The sequence below is a fragment of the Schistocerca americana genome, chromosome 11 (assembly GCF_021461395.2).
Source record: "Schistocerca americana isolate TAMUIC-IGC-003095 chromosome 11, iqSchAmer2.1, whole genome shotgun sequence".
Taxonomy (NCBI): domain Eukaryota; kingdom Metazoa; phylum Arthropoda; class Insecta; order Orthoptera; family Acrididae; genus Schistocerca; species Schistocerca americana.
In genome coordinates, this window is record NC_060129.1 from 110,828,491 (window position 1) to 110,854,005 (window position 25,515).

General features: G+C 45.4%; 1 protein-coding gene across 1 annotated transcript in view; it reads left to right on the forward strand.

Annotated features, from left to right (window-relative positions):
* Positions 1 to 25,515, forward strand: part of LOC124554176 (alpha-mannosidase 2) — a 792,511-nt gene that overhangs the window by 492,186 nt on the left and 274,810 nt on the right. Inside the window, exon 6 of the mRNA XM_047128249.1 lies at positions 5,714 to 5,989. Within this exon, the coding sequence (XP_046984205.1) occupies positions 5,714 to 5,989 (276 nt within the window). The remainder of the gene's footprint in view (positions 1 to 5,713; positions 5,990 to 25,515) is intronic.

Here is a 25,515-nt window from a genome sequence, read left to right on the forward strand (position 1 = left end):
GGGAAGCCTTTGGAGAAAAGAGAAGAAGGTGAATGAGTATCAAGAGCTTAGATGGCAAGCTAGTGCTAAACAAAGAAGGGGAAGCTGAAAGGTGCAAGAAATATGAAGAGAGTCTATACAAAGGAAATGATCTTCGAGGCAGTGCTGTAGAACTGGAAGAGGACGTAGATGAAGATTAGATGGGAGATATGATAGTATGAGAAGATAGTGTGAGAAGAATTTGTTAGGATAGTGAAATACCAAAGTCGAAACAAGGACCCGGGAGTAGACAATACTTAATTAGCGCTAATGACAGCCTTGGGAGAGCCAACCATGACAAAGCATTTCCTCCTGGTGAGCAACATGTATCGGACAGGCGAAACACCCTCAGACTTCAAGGAAATTGGAATAAAACGAAACTTCCTGGCAGATTAAAACTGTGTGCTGGACCGAGACTCGAACACGGGACCTTTGCCTTTCGCGGGCAAGTGCTCTACCAGCTGAGCTACCCAAGCACGACTCACGCCCCGTCATCACAGTTTTACTTCTGCCAGTACCTCGTCTCCTACCTTCCAAACTTAATTGGAATAATTCCATTGCCAAGGAAAGAATGTGTTGACAGGTGTGAATACTAACGAACTATCAGTTAAATAAGTCATGATTGCATAATACTAACAGGATTTCCTTAGAGAAGAAACTAATAAGGAGGTAGAAGCTTACCTCGGAGAAGATCAAAGTGAATTCTGGACAAATACAGGAACACCCGAAGCAATACTGACGGTGCGACTTATCTTAGAAGATTGGTTAAGGAAAGGCAAACCTACGTTTCTAGCATTTGTAGAAAGCTTTTGACAGTGTTGACTGGAACTCTCCCTTTCAAATTCTAAAGGTGGAAAGGGTCAAATGCAGGGATCAAAAGGCAATCTGCAGTTTGTACAGAAACCAGATGGCAATTATAAGAGTCGAGTGGCACCTAAGGGAAGCAGTGGTTGGGAAGGGAGTGAGACAGGGTTGTAGCCTCTCCCCGATGTTATTCAATCTGTATATTGAACAAGCAGTAAAGGAAACAAAAGAAAAATTTGGAGTAGGAATTAAAATCCATGGAGAAGAAATAAAAACGTTGAGGTTTGCCGATGAGATTGTACGTGTGTCGGAGACAGCAAAGGACCTGGAAGAGCAGCTGAACGGAATGGACAATGTCTTGAAAGGAGGATATAAGATGAATATCAACAAAAGCAAAACGAGGATAATGGAATGTAATCGAATTAAATCAGGTGATGCTGAGGGGATTAGGTTAGGAAACGAAACGCGAAAAGTAGTAGATGAGTTTTGCTATTTGGGGAGCAAAATACTAATGATGGTCGAAGTAGAGAACAGAATATATGATGTGACTTCTTTCGGGCATGTCTGAAAGAACAGCTACAATTTTGATCCTGCTGTGATTATGAATCAAGACGCAACGGAACTAAAGTCATTAGCTGCCAGTGGGCAGTGATTTATATGAATGGAGCAAGCTGAAAAATTAAGCACTAGTGGGATTCCAACGTGGGTCTCCCGCTTACTGTGCAGATGCGCTGACCAGTACGCGATCCGGAGACAGTCGTCACCACAGCCACACGGACTACGCTAGCACGGACCCCTTGAGACCCAAATTTACAACTTGTACCACGCACTACTGATGTAGCGCCCCTGCTCATTAGCCTCAGAACTTGCGGCATCTCTCTGATGTCCGTAGAAGTTCCAGTATGTGAGTATCCTCGCTGAAGGGATCAGTGGTCCCTCAAATACTTTTGTGTGTTGGTTTGTAGTGGCTGGAGGATCAAAATCGTATGTGTTCTTTGGGACATGTCTGAACGAAGACACACACACACACACACACACACACACACACACACCCACACACACACACACACACACACACACACACATATATATATATAGGGTAAGTCACCTGACAGTACCGCTGGATATATTTCGTATACCACATCAAATACTGACGAACTGATTCCACAGACCGAACGTGAAGAGAGGGGCTAGTGTAATTCGTTAATACGAACCATAAAAAATGCACGGAAGTATGTTTTTTAACACAAACCTACGTTTTTTTAAATGGAACCCCGTTAGTTTTGTTAGCACATCTGAACATATAAACAAATACGTAATCAGTGCCGTTTGTTGCATTGTAAAATGTTAATTACATCCGGAGATATTGTAACCTAAAGTTGACACTTGAGTACCACTCCTCCGCTGTTCGATCGTGTGTATCGGAGAGCACCGAATTACGTAGGGATCCAAAGGGAACGGTGATGGACCTTAGGTACAGAAGAGACTGGAACAGCACATTACGTCCACATGCTAACACCTTTTCATTGGTCTTTTACACTGATGCACATGTACACGTACACACGTGGTTTCCGTTTTCAATTACAGAGTGGAATAGTGTGTGTCCCGACTTGTCAGGCCAATAGATGTTCAATGTGGTGGCCATCATTTGCTGCACACAATTGCAATCTCTGGCGTAATGAATGTCGTACACGCCGCAGTACATCTGGTGTAATGTCGCCGCAGGCTGCCACAATACGTTGTTTCATATCCTCTGGGGTTGTAGGCACATCACGGTACACATTCTCCTTTAACGTGCCCCACAGAAAGAAGTCCAGAGGTGTAAGATCAGAAGAACGGGCTGGCCAATTTAAGCGTCCTCCATGTCCTATGAAACGCCCGTCGAACATCCTGTCAAGGGTCAGCCTAGTGTTAATTGCGGAATGTGCAGGTGCACCATCATGCTGATACCACATACGTCGACGCGTTTCCAGTGGGACATTTTCGAGCAACGTTGGCAGATCATTCTGTAGAAACGCGATGTATCTTGCAGCTGTTTGGGCCCCTGCAATGAAGTGTTTGTTACAACACGCAACTGAACGTCGGAGGTTTCAAGCGTCAACTTTAGGTTACAATATCTCCGGATGTAATTAACATTTTACAATGCAACAAACGGCACTGATTACGTATTTGTTTATATGTTCAGATGTGCTAACAAAACTAACGGGGTTCCATTTAAAAAAAAACGTAGGTTTGTGTTAAAAAACATACTTCCGTGCATTTTTGTATGGTTTGTATTAAACAATTACACTAGCCCCTCTCCTCACGTTCGGTCTGTGGAATCGGTTCGTCAGTATTTGATGTGGTTTACGAAATACATCCAGCGGTAACGTTAGGCGACTCACCCTGTATATACAGGGTGGTCCATTGATCGTGACCGGGCCTAATATCTCACGAAATAAGCGTCAAATGAAAAAACTGCAAAGAACGAAACTCGTCTAGCTTAAAGGGGCAAACCAGATGGCGCTATGGTTGGCTCGCTAGATGGCGCTGCCATAGGTCAAACGGATATCAACCGCGTTTCTTTAAATAGGAGCCCCCATTTTTTATTAGATATTCGTGTAGTATGTAAAGAAATATGAATGTTTTAGTTCGACCACTTTTTTTTCGCTTTGTGATAGATGGCGCTGTAATAGCCACAAACGTATAAGTACGTGGTATCACGTAACATTCCACCAGTGCGGTCGGTATTTGCTTCCTGATACATTAGCCGTGTTAAAATGGACTGTTTCCCAATTGCGGAAAAGGTCGATATCGTGTTGATGTATGGCTATTGTGATCAAAATGCCCAACGGGCGTGTGCTATGCATGCTGCTCGGTACCCTGGACGACATCATCCAATTGTCCGGACCGTTCGCCGGATAGTTACGTTATTTAAGGAAACAGTAAGTGTTCAGCCACATGTGAAACGTCAACCACGACCTGCAACAAATGATGATGCCCAAGTAGCTGTTTTATCTGCTGTCGCGGCTAATCCGGACATCAGTAGCAGACAAATTGCGCGAGAACTGGGAATCTCAAAAACATCGGTGTTGAGAATGCTACATCAACAGCGACTGCACCCGTACCGTATTTCTATGCACCAGGAATTGCATAGCGACGACTTTGAACGTCGTGTACAGTTCTGCCACTGGGCACAAGAGAAATTACGGGACGATGACAGATTTTTTGCACGCGTTCTATTTAGCGACGTAGCGTCATTCACCAACAGCGGTAACGTAAACCGGCGTAATATGCACTATTGGACAACGAAAAATTCACGATGGGTGCGACAAGTGGAACATCAGCTACCTTGGCGGGTTAATGTATGGTGTAGCATTATGGGAGGAAGGATAATTGGCCCCCATTTTACCGATGGCAATCTAAATGGTGTAATGTATGCTGATTTCCTACGTAATGTTCTACCGATGTTACTACAAGATGTTTCACTGCATGACAGAATGGCGATGTACTTCCAACATGATGGATGACCGGCACATAGCTCGCGTGCGGTTGAAGCGGTACTGAATAGCATATTTCATGACAGGTGGATTGGTCGTCGAAGCACCATATCGTGGCTTGCACGTTCACCGGATGTGACGTCTCCGGATTTCTTTCTGTGGGGAAAGTTGGAGGATATTTGCTACCGTGATCCACCGACAACGCCTGGAAACATGCGTCAGCGCATTGTCAATGCATGTGCGAACATTACGGAAGGCAAACTACTCGCTTTTGAGAGGAATATCACTACACGTATTGCCAAATGCATTGATGTTGACGGACATCATTTTGAGCATTTATTGCATTAATGTGGTATTTACAGGTAATCACACTGTAACAGCATGCATTCTCAGAAATGATAAGTTCACAAAGGTAAATATATCAGATTGGAACAACCGAACTAAAATTTTCAAACGTCCTACGTTCTGTATTTTAATTTAAAGAACGTACCTGTAACCAACTGTTCGTCTACAATTGTGAGGCATGTGTTTGTGACTTTTACAGCGCGACCTATGACAAAGCGAAAAAAGTGGTCCAAGTAAAACATTAATATTTCTTTACGTACTGCGCGAATATGTGATAAAAAATGGGGGTTGCTATTTAAAAAATCCGTTTGACCTATGGCAGCGCCATCTAGCGGGCCATCCCTAGCGCCATCTGGTTTCCCCCTTCAAGCTAGACGAGTTTGTTATTTATAGTTTTTTGGTTTTACGCTTATTTCGTTAGATATTTGGCCCGGTCATGATCAGTTGTCAACACCCTATATATATATATATATATATATATATATATATATATATTGACGGTTAAATCGTGAGATATTTGGCCCGGTCATGGTCAGTTGTCAACACCCTATATATATATATATATATATATATATATATATAGTGCGTATCATAATTGATGGTGTAAAGGCACGCAGTTGAAAGTACACCATAGTAGAAGGAAAAAAGTCTAAGCGTAGGCTCTTAAGTCATGCATTTTCGAACAAATGTTTACTGGACATGTTTTCTAATTTTGTTCCATAGTACCACTTCCGAAAATGTGGAAAGCAAAGAGCTTGCAGTAGAAGAGGTTCGCTTCACAGTATGGAAGATGAGAAATTGGTTGTAGCTCTTAAGATATGGAATTTCGACCCTATGTTTACCGAGACTTTTTTGCTTCTAGTATCGTGTACTTTCAACTGTATGCGTTTACGCCATTAATTATGATGGCACGACTTGCACACTTTATGATGCTCACTCAGAGCCGTGTACAATCTAGGATATTTATTTTCCAGTGCTCGTTGCTTGTGTGGAAGCAGCTTTAAGTTGCCCCAGTGTTTGTACGAGGCAGGAGACGCGCAGTGTTCAGCCGTTGCCCTGCACGACAGGTGTGCCTCAACTTCGACTTCCGCAAGATCCCGGGCGAGTACACGGAGTACTCGGTGCGGGCGGTGCCCATCGACCGGTCGAACGTGCGCCAGAAGGCGGAGCTGCTGCTGGAGCAGTACGGCCGCACGGCGTCGCTGTCGCCCGCCAACCTGGCGCTCATCCCGCTGGGCGACGACTTCCGCTACGACCGCGACGTCGAGTGGCAGCAGCAGTACGCCGGGTACTCGCAGCTCATCGCCTACATCAACGCGCACCGCGACCGCTACCACGCCGAGGTGCGTACACTCGCAGCTGTTGCAACGTCTTTACCAGAAAAACGACTAGAGACGGGACGCTCGTATTCACAGCACATGTGCATTAGTACGCTACCACCCATTAAAATAGCTACACCAAGTAGAAATGCTCGTAATAAATGGGTATTCATTGGACAAATATATTATACTAGAACTGACAAGTGATTACATTTTGACGCAATTTGGGTGCATAGAGCCTGAGAAATCAGTACCCAGGACAACCACCTGTGGCCGTAATAACGGCCTTGATACGCCTGGGCATTGAGTCAAACAGAGCTCGGATGGCGTGTACAGCTACAGCTGCCCGTGCAGCTTCAACACGATACCACAGTTCATCGAGAGTAGTGACTGGCGTATTGTGACGAGCCAGTTGCTCGGCCACCATTGACCAGACGTTTTCAGTTGGTGAGAGATCTGGAGAATGTGCTGGCAAGGGCAGCAGTCGAACATTTTCTGTATCCAGAAAGGCCCATATGCGACCTGCAACATGCGGTCGTGCATTATCCTGCTGAAATGTAGGGTTTCGCAGGGATCGAAAGAAGGGTAGAGCCACGGGTCGTAACACATCTGAAATGTAACGTCCACTGTTCAAAGTGCCGTCACTGCGAACAAGAGGTGACCGAGACGTGTAACCGATGGCATCCCATACCATCACGCCGGGTTACACGCCAGTATGGCGATCACGAAGATACGCTTCAAATGTGCGTTCACCGCGATGTCGCCAAACACGGATCCGACCATCGTGATGCTGTAAACAGAACCTGGATTCATCCGAAAAAATGACGTTTTGCGATTCCTGCACCCAGGTTCGTCGTCGAGTACGATCCTTTACAGCCATGCGGATAAGATGCCTGTCACCTCGACTGCTAGTGAAACGAGGCCGTTGGGATCCAGCACGGCGTTCCGTATTACCCTCCTGAACCCACCGATTCCATATTCTGCTAACAGTCATTGGATCTCGACCAACGCGAGCAGCAATGTCGCGATACGACAAACCGCAATCGCGATAGGCTACAATCCGACCTTTATCAAAGTCGGAAACGTGATGGTACGCATTTCTCCTCCTTACACGAGGCATCACAACAACGTTTCACCAGGCAACGCCGGTCAACTGCTGTTTGTGTATGAGGATTCGGTTGGAAACTTTCCTCATGTCAGCACGTTGTAGGTGTCGCCACCGGCGCCAACCTTGTGTGAATGCTCTGAAAAGGTAATCATTTGCATATCACAGCATCTTCCTCCTGTCGGTTAAATTTCGCGTCTGTAGCACGTCATCTTCGTGCTGTTTCAATTTTAATGGCCAGTAGTGTATGTTCTGCAGAAATAATTAGAATCTGAGTGATCCCGGTTCAGCATGTGTCCTGTTCGCTACGCCCGCCGTGGGCGTCATAACTTGTTCCATGCGTGATAGCATCGACGCTTGCAAGGCGCGAATGCCGTGGAAACGTGGTAGCCAAGGAAGGCAGGATGCGATTGTGGACGGCGCTGTAATCAGTTACTATTGGTTCCCTGTCGCAATTACACACATTCATTTGAAAATGGTTCAAATGGCTCCGAGCACTATGGGACTTAACATCTGTGGTCATCATTCCCCTAGAACTTTGAACTACTTAAACCTAACTAACCTAAGGACATCACACACATCCATGCCCGAGGCAGGATTCGAACCTGCGACCGCAGCGGTCACGCGGTTCCAGACTGAAGCGCCTAGAAATGCTCGGTTACCGCGGCCGGATGGGTGTGTGTGTTGTCCTTAGCGTAAGTTCAAAAAATGGTTCAAATGGCTCTTAGCACTATGGGACTTAACATCTATGGTCATCAGTGCCCTAGAACTTAGAACTACTCAAACCTAACTAACCTAAGGACAGCACACAACACCCAACCATCACGAGGCAGAGAAAATCCCTGACCCCGCCGGGAATCGAACCCGGGAACCCGGGCGTGGGAAGCGAGAACGCTACCGCATGACCACGAGATGAGGGCTTAGCGTAACTTAGTTTAAGTTAGATCAAGTAGTGCGTAAGCTTGGGGAACGATGACCTCAGCAGTTTGGTCCCGTGGGATCTTACCACAAACTTAAAAAAAAAAAAGTTTTGTACCCGAGCGCTGGACTGGCCACAAGTGGCTGGATGACATACCTTGTTTAGAATGTGTATTACAATTATCTGGGCTGTTATGCCGTGGTCGGTTGATGCCACGGTTCGCGCGGCTCCCCCCGTCGGAGGTTCGAGTCCTCCCTTGGGCATGGGTGTGTGTTCAAATGGCTCTGAGCACTATGGGACTTAACATCTGAGGTCATCAGTCCGCTAGACTCACAACTACTTAAACCTGACAAAGCTAAGGACATCACGCACATCCGTGCCCGAGGCAGGATTCGAACCAGCGACCGTAGCAGCTGTGCGGTTCAAGACTGAGGCGCCTAGAAATGCTCGGCCACACCGGCTCGCTTATTTTAAAACAATTCCAGACTCAGCAATAAATAAAGATGTCACACGTTATTAATGAAAGAATAGACAACTGTGGAATTAATAGCCGGCCGCTGTGGACGAGCGGTTCTAGGCGCTTCAGTCCGGCACCGCGCTGCTGCTACGGTTGCAGGTTCCAATCCTGCCTCGGGCATGGATGTATGTGTTATCCTTAGGTTAGTTAGGTTTAAGTAGTTCTAAGTTCTAGGGGACTGATGACCTCAGTTCTTAAATCCCATAGTGCTTAGAGCCACGTGAAACATTTTTGTAAATAATAGTGCTTTCAGTGCGTTACAGTTTACCAAATGAGCTTAAAATACAGACGCATCAAATAATGTTTTAAGGCAAGTAACCACAGTCATGCCTGAACGCCTTTAACGCCAAGAATGGCAATTATTAAAAAAATTTAACAAACACACTGTAAAACAGTAATGCAATAGCAAAGCTTAATTTAGAAAGACAGGCAACTGATCACGAAACGGGTGAGACAAAATGATGGTAAACTTGATAGCACAACCATTTAAACCTGCTGTAATGCCAAGAATGGCAATTTTATAAAAAAATTAGATACATCCTGTAAAACAGCAAATACAACAATAAAACGCAAGGGCCAGTCACAGACGGTGCACCACGTATCAACCTCTGATTAGGACCGGCAAAAAAACACTTTCGCGAGCAATAAGCTTTGCAGCCAGGTTTTGCATTCACTTCACAAGATAGTAACTGAGACTAGTGGCAGTAACGAAAGACTAATGATAATATTACTGAACCTACCTGACGTCCAATAAACCAAGTGCAAAGATGTAAAAATACGCCAAAGCCGGAACCGGCGGCCCGGACTCCATCCGCAAAATACTGTGCTTAGATCGCCTGGAACGAGAAAGGAATCACTACCACCAGGAAGGTAGGCCAGAGGGTGTGTTACTGTGAACAGTTGAGTGACCGGGTTGTTCTAATCAGAATCGACAGCAGACCAACACCGACAACGATAGTTCAGGTATACATGCCGACGTCGCAAGCTGAAGATGAATTATGAGGATATTGAAAGGGTAATGCAGTATGTAAAGGGGGACGAAAATCTAATAGTCATGGGCGACTGGAATGCAGTTGTAGGGGAAAGAGTAGAAGAAAAGGTTACAGGAGAATATGGGCTTGGGACAAGGAATGAAAGAGAAGAAAGACTGATTGAGTTCTGTAACAAGTTTCAGCTAGTAATAGCGAATACCCTGTTCAAGAATCACAAGAGGAGGAGGTATACTTGGAAAAGGCCGGGAGATACGGGAAGATTTCAATTAGATTACATCGCGGTCAGACAGAGATTCCGAAATCAGATACTGGATTTTAAGGCGTACTCAGGAGCAGATATGGACTCAGATCATAATATAGTAGTGATGAAGAGTACGCTGAAGTTCCTGACATTAGTCAGGAAGAATCAATACGCAAAGAAGTGGGATACGGAAGTACTAAGGAATGACGAGATACGTTTGAAGTTCTCTAACGCTATAGATACAGCAGTAAGGAATAGCGCAGTAGGCAGTACAGTTGAAGAGGAATGGACATCTCTAAAAAGGGCCATCACAGAAGTTGGGAAGGAAAACATAGGTACAAAGATGGTAGCTGCTAAGAAACCATGGGTAACAGAGGAAATACTTCAGTTGATTGATGAAAGGAGGGAGTACAAACATGTTCCGGGAAAATCAGGAATACAGAAATACAAGTCGCTGAGGAATGAAATAAATAGGAAGTGCAGGGAAGCTAAGACGAAATGGCTGCAGGAAAAATGTGAAGAAATCGAAAAAGATATGATTGTCGGAAGGACAGACTCAGCATACAGGAAAGTCAAAACAACCTTTGGTGACATTAAAAGCAACGGTGGTAACATTAAGAGTGCAAAGGGAATTCCACTGTTAAATGCAGAGGAGAGAGCAGATAGGTGGAAAGATTACATTGAATGCCTCTATGAGGGTGAAGATTTGTCTGATGTGATAGAAGAAGAAACACGAGTCGATTTAGAAGAGATAGGGGATCCAGTATTAGAATGGGAATTTAAAAGAGCTTTGGAGGACTTACGGTCAAATAAGGCAGAAGGGATAGATAACGTTCCATCAGAATTTCTAAAATCATTGGGGGAAGTGGCAACAAAACGACTATTCACGTTGGTGTGTAGAATATATGAGTCTGGCGATATACCATCTGACTTTCGGAAAAGCATCATCCACACAATTCCGAAGACGGCAAGAGCTGACAAGTGCGACAATTATCGCACAATCAGCTTAACAGCTCATGCATCGAAGCTACTTACAAGAATAATATACAGAAGAATGGAAAAGAAAATTGAGAATGCGCTAGGTGACGATCAGTTTGGCTTTAGGAAAAGTAAAGGGACGAGAGAGGCAATTCTGATGTTACGGCTAATAATGGAAGCAAGGCTATAGTAAAATCAAGACACTTTCATAGGATTTGTCGATCTGGAAAAAGCGTTCGACAATATAAAATGGTGCATGATGTTTGAAATTCTGGAAAAAGTAGCGGTAAGCTATAGGGAGAGACGGGTCATATACAATATGTACAACAACCAAGAGGGAATAATAAGAGTGGACGATCAAGAACGAAGTGCTCGTATTAAGAAGGGTGTAAGACAAGGCTGTAGCCTTTCGCCCCTATTCTCCAATCTGTACATCGAGGAAGCAATGATGGAAATAAAAGAAAGGTTCAGGAGTGGAATTAAAATACAAGGTGAAAGGATATCAATGATACGATTCGCTGATGACATTGCTATCCTGAGTGAAAGTGAAGAAGAATTAAAAGATCTGCTGAACGGAATGAACAGTCTAATGAGTACACAGTATGGTTTGAGAGTAAATCGGAGAAAGACGAAGGTAATGAGAAGTAGTAGAAATGAGAACAGCGAGAAACTTAACATCAGGATTGGTGGTCACGAAGTCAATGAAGTTAAGGAATTCTGCTACCTAGGCAGTAAAATAACCAATGACGGACGGAGCAATGAGGACATCAAAAGCAGAGTCGCTATGGCAAAAAAGGCATTTCTGGCCAAGAGAAGTCTACTAATATCGAATACCGGCCTTAATTTGAGGAAGAAATTTCTGACGATGTACGTCTGCAGCATAGTATTGTATGATAGTGAAATGTGGACTGTGGGAAAACCGGAACAGAAGAGAATCGAAGCATTTGAGATGTGGTGCTATAGACGAATGTTGAAAATTAGGTGGACTGATAAGGTAAGGAATGAGGAGGTTCTACGCAGAATAGAGGAAGGGAATATGTGGAAAACAATGATAAGGAGAAGGGACAGGATGATAGGACATCTGCTAAGACATGAGGGAATGACTTCCATGGTACTAGAGGGAGCTGTAGAGGGCAAAAACTGTAGAGGAAGACAGAGATTGGAATACGTCAAGCAAATAATTGAGGACGTGGGTTGCAAGTGCTACTCTGAGATGAAGAGGTTAGCACAGGAAAGGAATTCGTGCCAGGCCGCATCAAACCAGTCAGTAGACTGATGAAAAAAAAAAAACCATTGTAGAAGAATGGCCAACCAACCTACACTCAGCAAAGCTGTCAAAACTACACGCCTCACCAGACAGCAGCAGCAAGGTGAGGAAACGTACGCTAAGCTCCAGGGCAGGTAACTCGGGCATTAGCAGCCACGAGGCAGGAAAAATACCGCTGGTTGAACTTAACAAATTGTAACAAATTCAACAGAATGAATTGTAAATAGAAGTCCAGGACTGCTAATCAGATCCGCCTTCCCCAAGCACTCCACTCGCTGATCTTCGCCTCGGCAACACTACGAGCAGCAACACTGCAGAACCGCGAGATCTGACAATGGTAGAGGGTTTTCTACTTGAATCCAAATGCACTCAAAGTTTACAGAACCCTCGTGACGACAGCCCTTTGATCCGGTAGTCCATGCGCACCGGCAGCGGTCCCGGCGTGTTCTCGCACTGTGCAGACCGGCTCCTGCCGAGTCCCCAACCGAACTGCACACTGACTCGACCCGGTAGAACCACGACTTCGCCCCAAAGATAGGGCCATAGTTACTACATATCGATAACTGCCGCTGCTGCCACTTGCAGACAGTCAGTGCTTGCGAAACCAAGTGGCGCCAGTCAACACGAGAAGAAGACAAGCAACCGGAACAACTAAACACCTTTTTCCAAAGCTGTTTCACAGAGGAAGACCGCACTGCAGTTCCTTCTCTAAATCCTCGCACTAACGAAAAAATGGCTGACATCGAAATAAGTGTCCAAGGGATAGAAAAGCAACTGGAATCACTCAATAGAGGAAAGTCCACTGGACCTGACGGGATACCAATTCGATTCTACACAGAGTACGCGAAAGAACTTGACCCCCTTCTAACAGCCGTGTACCGCAAGTCTCTAGAGGAACGGAGGGTTCCAAATGATTGGAAAAGAGCACAGGTAGTCCCAGTCTTCAAGAAGGGTCGTCGAGCAGATGCGCAAAACTATAGACCTATATCTCTGACGTCGATCTGTTGTAGAAATTTAGAACATGTTTTTTGCTCCAGTATCATGTCGTTTTTGGAAACCCAGAATCTACTATGTAGGAATCAACATGGATTCCGGAAACAGCGATCGTGTGAGACCCAACTCGCTTTATTTGTTCATGAGACCCAGAAAATATTAGATACAGGCTCCAGGTAGATGCTATTTTTCTTGACTTCCGGAAGGCGTTCGATACAGTTCCGCACTGTCGCCTGATAAACAAAGTAAGAGCCTACGGAATATCAGACCAGCTGTGTGGCTGGATTGAAGAGTTTTTAACAAACAGAACACAGCATGTTGTTATCAATGGAGAGACGTCTACAGACGTTAAAGTAACCTCTGGCGTGCTACAGGGGAGTGTTGTGGGGCAATAGCTTTTCACAATATGTGTAAATGACCTAGTAGATAGTGTCGGAAGTTCCATGCGGCTTTTCGCGGATGATGCTGTAGTATACAGAGAAGTTGCAGCATTAGAAAATTGCAGCGAAATGCAGGAAGATCTGCAGCGGATAGGCACTTGGTGCAGGGAGTGGCAACTGACCCTTAGCATAAACAAATGTAATGTATTTTGAATACATAGAAAGAAGGATCCTTTGTTGTATGATTATATGATAGCGGAACAAACACTGGTAGCAGTTACTTCTGTAAAATATCTGGGACTATGCATACGGAACGATTTGAAGTGGAATGATCATATAAAATTAATTGTTGGTAAGGCGGGTACCAGGTTGAGATTCATTGGGAGAGTGCTTAGAAAATGTAGTCCATCAACAAAGGAGGTGGCTTACAAAACACTCGTTCGACCTATAATTGAGTATTGCTCATCAGTGTGGGATCCGTACCAGATCGGTTTGACGGAGGAGATAGAGAGGATCCAAAGATGAGCGGTTCGTTTCGTCACAGGGTTATTTGGTAAGCATGATAGCGTTACGGAGATGTTTAGCTAACTCATGTGGCAGACTCTGCATCGCGGTGTAGCTTGCTCGCCAGGTTTCGAGAGGGTGCGTTTCTGGATGAGGTATCGAATATATTGCTTCCCCCTACTTATACCTCCCGAGGAGATCACGAATGTAAAATTAGAGAGATTAGAGCGCGCACGGAGGCTTTCAGACAGTCGTTCTTCCCGCGAACCATACGCGACTGGAACAGGAAAGGGAGGTAATGACAGTGGCACGTAAAGTGCCCTCCGCCACACACCGTTGGGTGGCTTGCGGAGTATAAATGTAGATGTAGATGTAGATGAACCCTGTCAAGTAAACGATACGAAAAAAATGGTTTAAATGGCTCTGAGCACTATGGGACTTAACATCTAGCATGTTCCACTGTTGCGCCAGAGTTGAGCAGGACGCAGATCTGTCCTGCAATGCCATTCGGAGGAGGTGTCGATCTTCTCAGGGGGTGGTCTGGATGGTGCGACCTGACCCATCTCGTTGTGTGCTATGGTCTTCCGTGAACCGTACTGCACACACCGGTTGCACTGCCAAATCATTGTAGGTCGTACCACTTGCTCCTTCCGGCTCCTGGATTTCTGCCTTACTGTCTGCGCCCGTTCTGTTCACCTTTCCTCCACCCTCACCTACCTTGGCCTCACCATTGACCGTCACCTCACCTGTATCCCTCATCTCCACTCCATCCAATCCAAAGCCCACAACTGCCTCTGACTCCTCAAACTGCTCTCTGGCCAGACATGGGGGTTAAACCCCTCTACCATCCTCCACAGCTACAAATACTTAATTGGTCCCATCCTCTGTTATGTCAGTCCCGCATGGATATCTGCTTCCCCCAAATTCTATAAGTCCCTCTAGATCCTCGAGCGTCATGCACTCTACCTCGCCTTCCATATACGCCTCCCGTCCCCCATGCGGATCCTCGAGGACCTCATTCCTTTCACCCATCAGCTCCTCTTCCTCAAAGATATCTGCATACTCTACACCTCCTGGTCGCTCCTCTTCTCTCCAACCCCTGCCCTCTGTCACGCCTTCACTGTTGTGTCCCCCATACCCTCCACCTCTACACCCTTCATCTCCTCCCAGATGGTGCCCTCTCTCCCTCCATTTATACCTCCTATCAACTCTGATCCTCACCTACCCCTCCTATCCTCTGTCCTTTCCCAGGGCTCCCTCTTCCCCTCCTTCCATCGTGTTTTCTCCCTGCCTCCCTCTACCCCCCCTCGAGTCCTTTTGCGTTCCCCTCCTCTACCTTTTCCCACTCTGTCACGTCTGCCCAGACCCCCCCCCCCCCCCCCCGTCTTATGGGTGCTCGCCCTCCATTGGCTCCTTTCCCCCGTCCCCCCACTTCGTTTTTCCTTTCATTGCCCCCTTTTCTTTCCCATCATCTGTCCAGGTTCTCCCCATCTGCTCTCGGCTGTGGTATGTCATATCTGTACCGAGCGAGGTGGCGCAGTGGTTAGCACACTGGACTCGCATTCGGGAGGACGACGGTTCAATCCCGTCTCTGGCCATCCTGATTTAGGTTTTCCGTGATTTCTGTAAATCACTTCAGGCAAATGCTGGGATGGTTCCTTTGAAAGGGCACGGCCGATTTCCTTTCCCATGCTTCTCTCACCCGAACTTGCGCTCCGTCTCTAATGACCTCGTTGTCGACGGGACGTTAAACACTAATCACCTCGTCCTCTTCTGTCATATTTGTACCACTTTTTTAGTGCAGTGTTCAAGTGAGTGTTCCGTGTTGTGCGTCTTTCCAAAGTGTTGCGAACAGAAATCATACTGTCTCTGGGTGTGAATTTTATATCTTTTACGAATAGAAACCAGACTGTTGCCGTGTTTTGTAATTGTTTGTCTGTTATTTTACCTGTCTGCTTCCTGTGTATTTCATTAGCCTCATGAACCGTTTGTATTATGTTTTACGTTCCACATCTTTTTTTTTTATTATTTATTTATTGCCAAATTATAGACCTGTTATCTGATGTTTAAAACAGGTCGTACATCTTACAATTTTCGTTTTCCATCTTTTTACAGTTTTCTTTCCTTTTGTTTTATCTACAAAATTTACAAAGAATGATTCAAAATAACACTAATTTGAGGTTGTAATATAAATAAAATTTTGTTGTTTTTAAGAAGAATATAAAAAGAAGATAGGATAGATGAGAGATTTGTTAGTACCGTCACCGAGTGTGACTGACGGTGAATACCTCGGAATGGTTTCATCGAGCCGTTGAGCGCCAGTCACACACACACACACACACACACAAATGGTTATTAGTAGAGAAATGTTTCTTATCCTATTTGTTACTAATCCTATGTATTAACTACATTAGGTGCGCATCCATGTACAGCATTTGGTGTTTTCTTGGCTAGGTTGCCAGCAATTTGCTTATTTCCTGTCACATCTCAGTTTCCTCCTCCTCTTCCTCCTCATTGTCACTATTTTCGCTGTCACTGTGGGTATCGCTGTCCATCCCCTGGAGATTGCTGTTACGCTGCACGTAGGCATGTCTGTGACGTCGTGTCCGCATATACTCTTCATGTGTTGTTTTTGAAATACTGTTTGTCAGTGCGTTTAATTGTGCCCATTGTTCTTCGTCTCTTATTGCTGTGTATATATCTATGTCTGTATCTTTCCGCCATTTTACCGTGTAAGTCACCGATTTTATCGCCTGCTTGTGTTACTTATTATCTTCATCTTTTTAAAACAAAATCTGTAGGCTGAAGAGCGGCGTACTAAGGTGCTGCCAGCCCGCCCCTTTTGGGGGAATCGAAACTCAATAAAGGAAAAAAAAATGTAGTGCGAAAACACTTTGTCACAGACGAGGAGCAATTTACAGGATGGATGCACCACATCCTCTCATGCCAATAATGCGTCCTCTTATAACTCACTGATTCGACGGTACGATTCGCCCATACGCCAGCGAGGCATCCAACCCGTCCGCTCAAGTCACACTCATTCATTACCTTCCTTCAATAGCGACAACGAGAGCCGCTGGCACATTTTGCCGGTAGGTGGTGTTGCGCAGCGATATCGATGTTGACCCTGAACCTGCGAGCAGGCATGTTTCAAATGCTAATCATTTCTGCAGAACATACTAATGTACAGGACTATTACAACTGATTGAAGCGATTTCATAAATTCACTGTAGCTCCATTCATTGACATATGGTCACGACACACTACAGATACGTAGAAAAACTCATAAAGTTTTGTTCGGCTGAAGCCGCACTTCAGGTTTCTGCCGCCAGAGCGCTCGAGAGTGCAGTGAGACAAAATGGCGACAGGAGCCGAGAAAGCGTATGTCGTGCTTGAAATGCACTCACATCAGTCAGTCATAACAGTGCAACGACACTTCAGGACGAAGTTCAACAAAGATCCACCAACTGCGAACTCCATTCGGCGATGGTATGCGCAGTTTAAAACTCCTGGATGTCTCTGTAAGGGGAAATCAACGGGTCGGCCTGCAGTGAGCGAAGAAACGGTTGAACGCGTGCGGGCAAGTTTCACGCGTAGCCCGCGGAAGTCGACGAATAAAGCGAGCAGGGAGCTAAACGTACCACAGCCGACCGTTTGGAAAATCTTACGGAAAAGGCTAAAGCAGAAGCCTTACCGTTTAGAATTGCTACAAGCCCTGACACCCGATGACAAAGTCAAACGCTTTGAATTTTCGGTGCGGTTGCAACAGCTCATGGAAGAGGATGCGTTCAGTGCGAAACTTGTTTTCAGTGATGAAGCAACATTTTTTCTTAATGGTGAAGTGAACAGACACAATGTGCGAATCTGGGCGGTAGAGAATCCTCACGCATTCGCGCAGCAAATTCGCAATTCACAAAAGTTAACGTGTTTTGTGCAATCTCACGGTTTAAAGTTTACGGCCCCTTTTCTTCTGCGAAAAAAACGTTACAGGACACGTGTATCTGGACATGCTGGGAAATTGGCTCATGCCGCAACTGGAGACCGACAGCGCCGTCTTCATCTTTCAACAGGATGGTGCTCCACCCCACTTCCATCACGATGTTCGGCATTTCTTAAACAGGAGATTGGAAAACCGATGGATCGGTCGTGGTGGAGATCATGATCAGCAATTCATGTCATGGCCTCCACGCTCTCTCGACTTAACCCCATGCGATTTCTTTCTGTGGGGTTATGTGAAAGATTCAGTGTTTAAATCTCCTCTAGCAAGAAACGTGCCAGAACTGCGAGCTCGCATCAACGATGCTTTCGAACTCATTGACGGGGACATGCTGCGCCGAGTGTGGGAGGAACTTGATTATCGGCTTGATGTCTGCCGAATCACTAAAGGGGCACATATCGAACATTTGTGAATGCCTAAAAAAACTTTTTGAGTTTTTGGATGTGTGTGCAAAGCATTGTGAAAATATCTCAAATAATAAAGTTATTGTAGAGCTGTGAAATCGCTTCAATCATTTGTAATAACCCTGTACATGTCCTGTGAATATAAACGCCCTACTTCTATTTGTTCAAGGTCTTCTGTTTTTTCTGAACATGACTGTATTATGAGCATTTCGTAATGGTGTAACACTCATAGGTTGCTAATAATAACAATTCTTTTCCAAATGCTGACATGAACCCTTGAGGGGGTTTTGTGCTGTAGAGGTCCGATTTTTACCTCGTTTTCAACACTGCGTTTTTTGAGCTGAAATCAACACATAGCTCAAACAATGCTTATATCGTGTTAATTATCTATCTTTTACCTGCATTAAAATTTTTTTGTCCAAAAATATTAACGGGATATCAAACAACTGGCGCCGAAGGTCGTACTGCACGTCGTGCATCAGTAGGCGAGTGGAGCTGGTTCAGGTAACAGGGCGGTCTGAAACTGACCAGACCAAAAAATTGGTAAAATATACGAGTGTAGCCATGGTCAGAACTTCTTACAAAATGGCGGCTGTTTGAAAAAAGTAAGAAAAATCGACTTCGTTTGGGCATGCAAACGCAGGAATATAAAATCGAAATTTTGAAAATTTTTTAACTTTTAGATTGGTTCTGAGCACTATGGGACTTAACAGCTGAGGTTATCAGTCCCCTAGAACTTAGAACTGAACCTGCGACCGTAGCGGTCGCGCGGTTCCAAACTGAAGCGCCTAGAACCGCTCGGCCACTACGGCCGGCTAACTTTTAGAGGTTCCGATCATAGCCAGTTCACTTCTACACGAAAATAGCTAACCGAGATCAAATTCGACCGACTAGTTTTTCCGCAATCCAAACACGGAGAAAAAAAAAAGTGGATTTACGGTCAGTCTACGATGCCTGGAGCAAACAGTACACCTTCACCGATCTCGTAAATCTCGTTCGCGTGCACCGACGCCTACAAGGCCGCAGATCTGGCTTCCTGGAGGACGACGGTTCAAACCCGCGTCCAACCATCCAGATTTAATTTTTCCGTGATTTCCATAAATCGCTTCAGGCAGATGCCGGAATGGTTCCTCTGAAAGGACACGGCCGCTTTCCTTTCCCATCCTTCCCTGATCGGAGTTTGTGCTCCGTCTCTAATGACTTCGTTGTCAAGAAATGGTTCAAATGGCTCTGAGCACTGTGGGACTTAACATCTGAGGTCATCACTCCCCTAGACTTAGAACGACTTAACCTTAACTAACGTAAGGACAGCACACACATCCATGCCCGAGGCAGGATTCGAACCTGCAACCGTAGCAGCAGCGCGGTTCCGTACGGAAGCGCCTAGAACCGCTCGGCTACCTCGTTGTCCACGGGACGTTAAACAACAATCTCGCCCTTTTCTTCACTGGCCGTAGACGCGAGGTGCTCCAAGCTACAAGGCGGTTTAATGCCCATGACGCTCGTTGGCTGTGCGAGTCGCACGAAACCGTCGTTGAAGATAACTATAGCCACATTGTTTGCAATTTCGGCTGCCTCTTTAGCGGAATAAACGTGTTTTGGGTCAAGCGTCCAAATCAGCGGATTTACGGAGTCGTTACAGAATTTTGGGGGCAACGGCCTTGCCGCAGTGGTTACACCGGGTCCCGTGAGGTCACCGAAGTTAAGCGCTGTCGGGCGTGCTCGGTGCTTGGATCTTGGATGGGTGACCATCCAGGCCACAATGGCCTGTTGCCATTTTTTGGTGTGCACTCAGCCTCGTGATGCCAATTGAGGAGCTGCTCGACCGAATAGTAGAGGCATCGGTCAAGAATACCATCATAACGACCGGGAGAGCGGTGTGCTGACCCTACGCCCCTCCTATCCGCATCCTCCACTGAGGATGACACGGCGGTCGGATGGTGCCGGTAGGCCACTCGTGGTGTGACGACAGAGTGAGTTACACAGTTTTGAGTCTTCGCGCTAATGCATCTTTGCAGTAAATTGTCTTTCGATAGGTCTTCGTTTCCAGGTGTGATTACCTCCGAGCGCCGTCCGTAGGCGCTTGACGACACGGGATTGCCAGTCCTATGATCCTGTATTTCGACTACATGTAATAGTTTACGGGCAAAACGGTTTCGCCCACACGTTCTCCATAATACGAGGGCAGTTCAATAAGTAATGCAACACATTTTTTTTTTCTGAAACATGGGTTGTTTTATTCAGCATTGAAATACACCAGGTTGTTCCCCAATCTTTTAGCTACACAACACTATTTTTCAACGTAATCTCCATTCAATGCTACGGCCTTACGCCACCTTGAAATGAGGGCCTGTATGCCTGCACGGTACCATTCCACTGGTCGATGTCGGAGCCAACGTCGTACTGCATCAATAACTTCTTCATCATCCGCGTAGTGCCTCCCACGGATTGCGTCCTTCATTGGGCCAAACATATGGAAATCCGACAGTGCGAGATCGGGGCTGCAGGGTGCATGAGGAAGAACAGTCCACTGAAGTTTTGTGAGCTCCTCTCGGGTGCGAAGACTTGTGTGAGGTCTTGCGTTGTCACGAATAAGGAGAAGTTCGTTCAGATTTTTGTGCCTACGAACACGCTGAAGTCGTTTCTTCAATTTCTGAAGAGTAGCACAATACACTTCAGAGTTGATCGTTTGACCACGGGGAAGGACATCGAACAGAATAACCCCTTCAGCGTCCGAGAAGACTGTAACCGTGACTTTACCGGCTGAGGGTATGGCTTTAAACTTTTTCTCGGTAGGGGAGTGGCTGTGGCGCCACTCCATTGATTGCCGTTTTGTTTCAGGTTCGAAGTGATGAATCCATGTTTCATCGCCTGTAACAATCTTTGACAAGAAATTGTCACCCTCAGCCACATGACGAGCAAGCAATTCCGCACAGATGGCTCTCCTTTGCTCTTTATGGTGTTCGGTTAGACAACGAGGGACCCAGCGGGAACAAACCTTTGAATATCCCAACTGGTGAACAATTGTGACAGCACTACCAACAGAGATGTCAAGTTGAGCACTGAGTTGTTTGATGGTGATCCGTCGATCATCTCGAACGAGTGTGTTCGCACGCTCCGCCATTGCAGGAGTCACAGCTGTGCACGGCCGGCCCGCACGCGGGAGATCAGACAGTCTCGCTTGACCTTGCGGCGATGATGACACACGCTTTGCCCAACGACTCGCCGTGCTTTTGTCCACTGCCAGATCACCGTAGACGTTCTGCAAGAGCCTATGAATATCTGAGATGCCCTGGTTTTCCGCCAAAAGAAACTCGATCACTGCCCGTTGTTTGCAACGCACATCCGTTACAGACGCCATTTTAACAGCTCCGTACAGCGCTGCCACCTGTCGGAAGTCAATGAAACTATACGAGACGAAGCGGGAATGTTTGAAAATATTCCACAAGAAATTTCCGGTTTTTTCAACCAAAATTGGCCGAGAAAAAAAAAGTGTTGCATTACTTATTGAACTGCCCTCGTATAAGGTATCGAAATATCCAGTAAAAAATCGTTGTTTGAAACTTCTGGACCCGAAACCCCCCCTTAACTCAGTCCCTTACACTGCGCCAAAATTTTCTGACTCGTTCTCCAGGGCCACTTCTAGCGGAATGCTTCTATATTCCCCCCTACCTTCTTTACATCGCGAACAATACTATGTTCTGCTGTCCGCTGTACGTGCTTGAGCATTGTCCTGTAAAATGATGGTTAGGCCCTGTAGAAAGTGTCGCCATGCCTTTCTCTATGCAGTTCATTTTTGGAACACAACCTACGACCAGCTTAGAGACAGAAGTGCTGACACTTTCTGCAGGAACTGACCACCATTTTGAAGGACAATGATCAAGCACGTACAGTGCAAGCTCTTACTGATTTCTTTGACTGATGGGGCTGCTAAGTGCTATACCGGCTACTGCACTCCCCTGAATGAAGCCCTCGTGAGTTCAACTCGATTTCTAAACCGAAGGAAAGACTTCACGCGGCATTCGCTTCACAACTGCTACAAATTCGTCGGACAATAGACCGCGCCGCTCGAACTGTCAACACAACTGGCACTGCTAACAAGGGAACCTCCCCATCGCACCCCCCTCAGATTTAGTTATAAGTTGGCACAGTGGATAGGCCTTGAAAAACTGAACACAGATCAATCGAGAAAACAGGAAGAAGTTGTGTGGAACTGTGAAAAAAATAAGCAAAATATCCAATATCAAGGACAATAGGAGCGCAGGAGCGCTGTGGTCTCGTGGTAACGTGAGCAGCTGCGGAACGAAAGGTCCTTGGTTCAAATCTCCCATCGAGTGAAAATTTTAATTTTTTATTTTCAGTTTATGTGACAAACTCTTATGTTTTCATCACTTTTTTGGGAGTGATTATCACATCCACAAGAAAATCTAAATCGGGCAGGGTAGAAGAATCTTTGTACCCATTCGCCAAGTGTACAAGTTAGGTGGGTCGACAACATATTCCTGTCATGTGACGCACATGCCGTCACCAGTGTCGTATAGAATATATCAGATGTGTTTTCCTGTGGAGGAATCGGTTGACCTGACCTTGCGATTAAATGCTTTCGGTTCCCATTGGAGAGGCACGTCCTTTCGTCTACTAATCGCAAGGTTTTGCGATGCGGTCGCAAAATAAAGACACTAAACTTATTACAGTGAACAGAGACGTCAGTGAACGAACGGAGAGATAATAACTATGCAAAAATAAAGAAAGTAAAATTTTCGCTCGAGGGAAGACTTGAACCAGGGACCTCTCGTTCTGCAGCTGCTCACGTTACCACTTTTTTTTTTGGACCACGCCGCTCCTGCGCTGACATTGTCATGATGTTGCCTATGTGGTCCATGGACTACTCAGTTTGTATATTTTGCTTATTTTTTCACAGTTCCACACAACTTCTTCCGGTTTTCTCAATTGATCTGTGTTCAGTTTATCGAGGCCTATCCACTGTGCCAACTTATAACTAAATCTGAGGGGGCTGCGATGGGGAGGTTCCCTTGTAAGAGTATCCTACGACTTCCACATCGCTGGCAACGGGTTATACACAATGCTGTTGCTTTCAAGGTCAGTAAAACTTTGAAACACGTATCTATTTCGTAGGAGCTGTAAATAAATAGTTACCACTATTAAAGTTCCAACCCTCGTATGTCAGGTTCTTGATGATGTGCCAAATGGTTCAAATGGCTCTGAGCACTATGGGACTTAACATCTGAGGTCATCAGTCCGCTAGAACTGAGAACTACTTAAACCTAACTAACGTAAGGACACCACACAGATCCATGCCCGAGGCAGGATTCGAACCTGCGACCGTAGCGGTGGCGCGGTTCCAGACTGAAGCGCCTAGAACCGCTCGGCCACTCCGGCCGGCCGATGATGTGTCCATCATTTCGTTAATGGTCATAGTTATTATGATATTTACGTGAAAGTAAGAGACTGCGTGAAACTGCGGAAAGTGTCCAATGAAAAATAGTGGTCGCTATGATTTTGAATTTGGCACATACTACAGAATATGTTGTTGCGTATCAAATTTAGCCAATATATTGAATTTTTCTTCAGACTTAAGTAGAAAATTGATCTGATGTAGCCCTCTGATTTGCGATCGCGCTGCGCCAGCGATAAAGCCTGAGTCAAATATCTACAACATTGTTCATATTTCATAAACTGTTTCAGATATCGAAATGAGATTTTGGCAAATGATAGCATGCATAGAGGAGCTTACGTTACCTTATCGTTATTATGTACAGTTTCATTATCTGCCGTGTTATTCCAATAACTACAGACCTTTTTGGTGAAGGAATGTAATTTGTAAGGACTATCGAGTGGTAAAACGAGAAATGCTATGCGTTGTGGATCAACCTATATGAAGACAATACACGTTTTGTTTAGCCAAGGATCAAGTTTTTCATAAGGTACTGACTCCACTTTTCCTCGGTTCTTCACTTAATCTGTTTCAGAATTCTCCCAGAATTGTCTCTGCACAACATGTTAGTGTAAAGTCCTTTCTGTTTTGGCAAAAGAAGCAAATTTTAACGTGGCAAGCAGAGAAAATTCGCCAGTCGTGACGCTTCGCTGAAAATTAAAAGTGGTAAACAAGCTAGGCAAAAATAAATTGCTGCTTTTGTTGCATTTTCAGTGCAATTATTTTTGGATGCTAAACAAAGCAGAGGTGACAGGAGATTTTTTCCCGCGGTCACCATGCAAGTATGGCCGTGTATGGGCTCCACTTAGTAATAACGAAACAGGTGAGAGTAGGCTTAAGCCGTCGGCACACGGACCGTGCATCCGAACGCTGGGCGTTGAGCGTGCCGAGTTTCTCACGTCACGGCGTGGAATAGCACGCTCGGGAGTCTTTCCCAACGTGCAGAGGAATATCTGGCATGTCAGATATTCTGAGCGTGCGTCTGAGCGTTGACCAATCAGATGGCACGACGCTACCTACGTCACATGTTCGCCATCTTCCTTCAGCACAGAGTTGTGAGGCGCCATATTGGCATTCATTTCAAGCCTGTACGTGTATATGCCGTTTTTGAGAACCAGCAAATCGAGGATCACTGGAAAACCCGTTGTTAACTGTGTGAATCGTTCCAATTTGAAGGCAGTGACACACTGAAGATCCACCCAAAACCCATTGTTCTTGGTACAATTTGTTATAATTAAATTTGAATCAGTAACATATCTAGGACTAAAGTTGTCAGCAAGCGGTAACATGCTATGATTTGTTACCAGGAGCGTCTTGTAGGTTTAGCGTGCCGGCACGGTACCTCAGCGTGTTCGGTCAGAGGGCCGCTCGCCCTCTGTAATAAAAAACTGAGGGAGGGGAACCAGCGTTCAACTTGAACGGATGTCTTGTGACGTCTGCCAAGACCATGCTCAACGAACAATACAGAACAAAATGGGAAAAATGCGTAGTGAGTAGCGTCACTGATCTGTCAAAAATTGAAACCTCGGGCGGTGGTTCGCGTCCCGGAAATTTCGAATTATTTTCCTAACATATCCGTTTTTATTACGTTCTGATACTTCCTTATTAATTTAATTTAAGTATATACTATGATATTCGATGTTATGTAAGTAATAGTTCACCTTTTTTCGAGGGGTGAGTTTGTTGAATTAGCTTAATCTACAGAACAGCTTGCGCTACTTGTATAACGATATTTTGCTTCTTTTTCTTTTACTGTTCGTAATTCACATGTTGCAAAGATTCTGCTACTGGGTAGGAA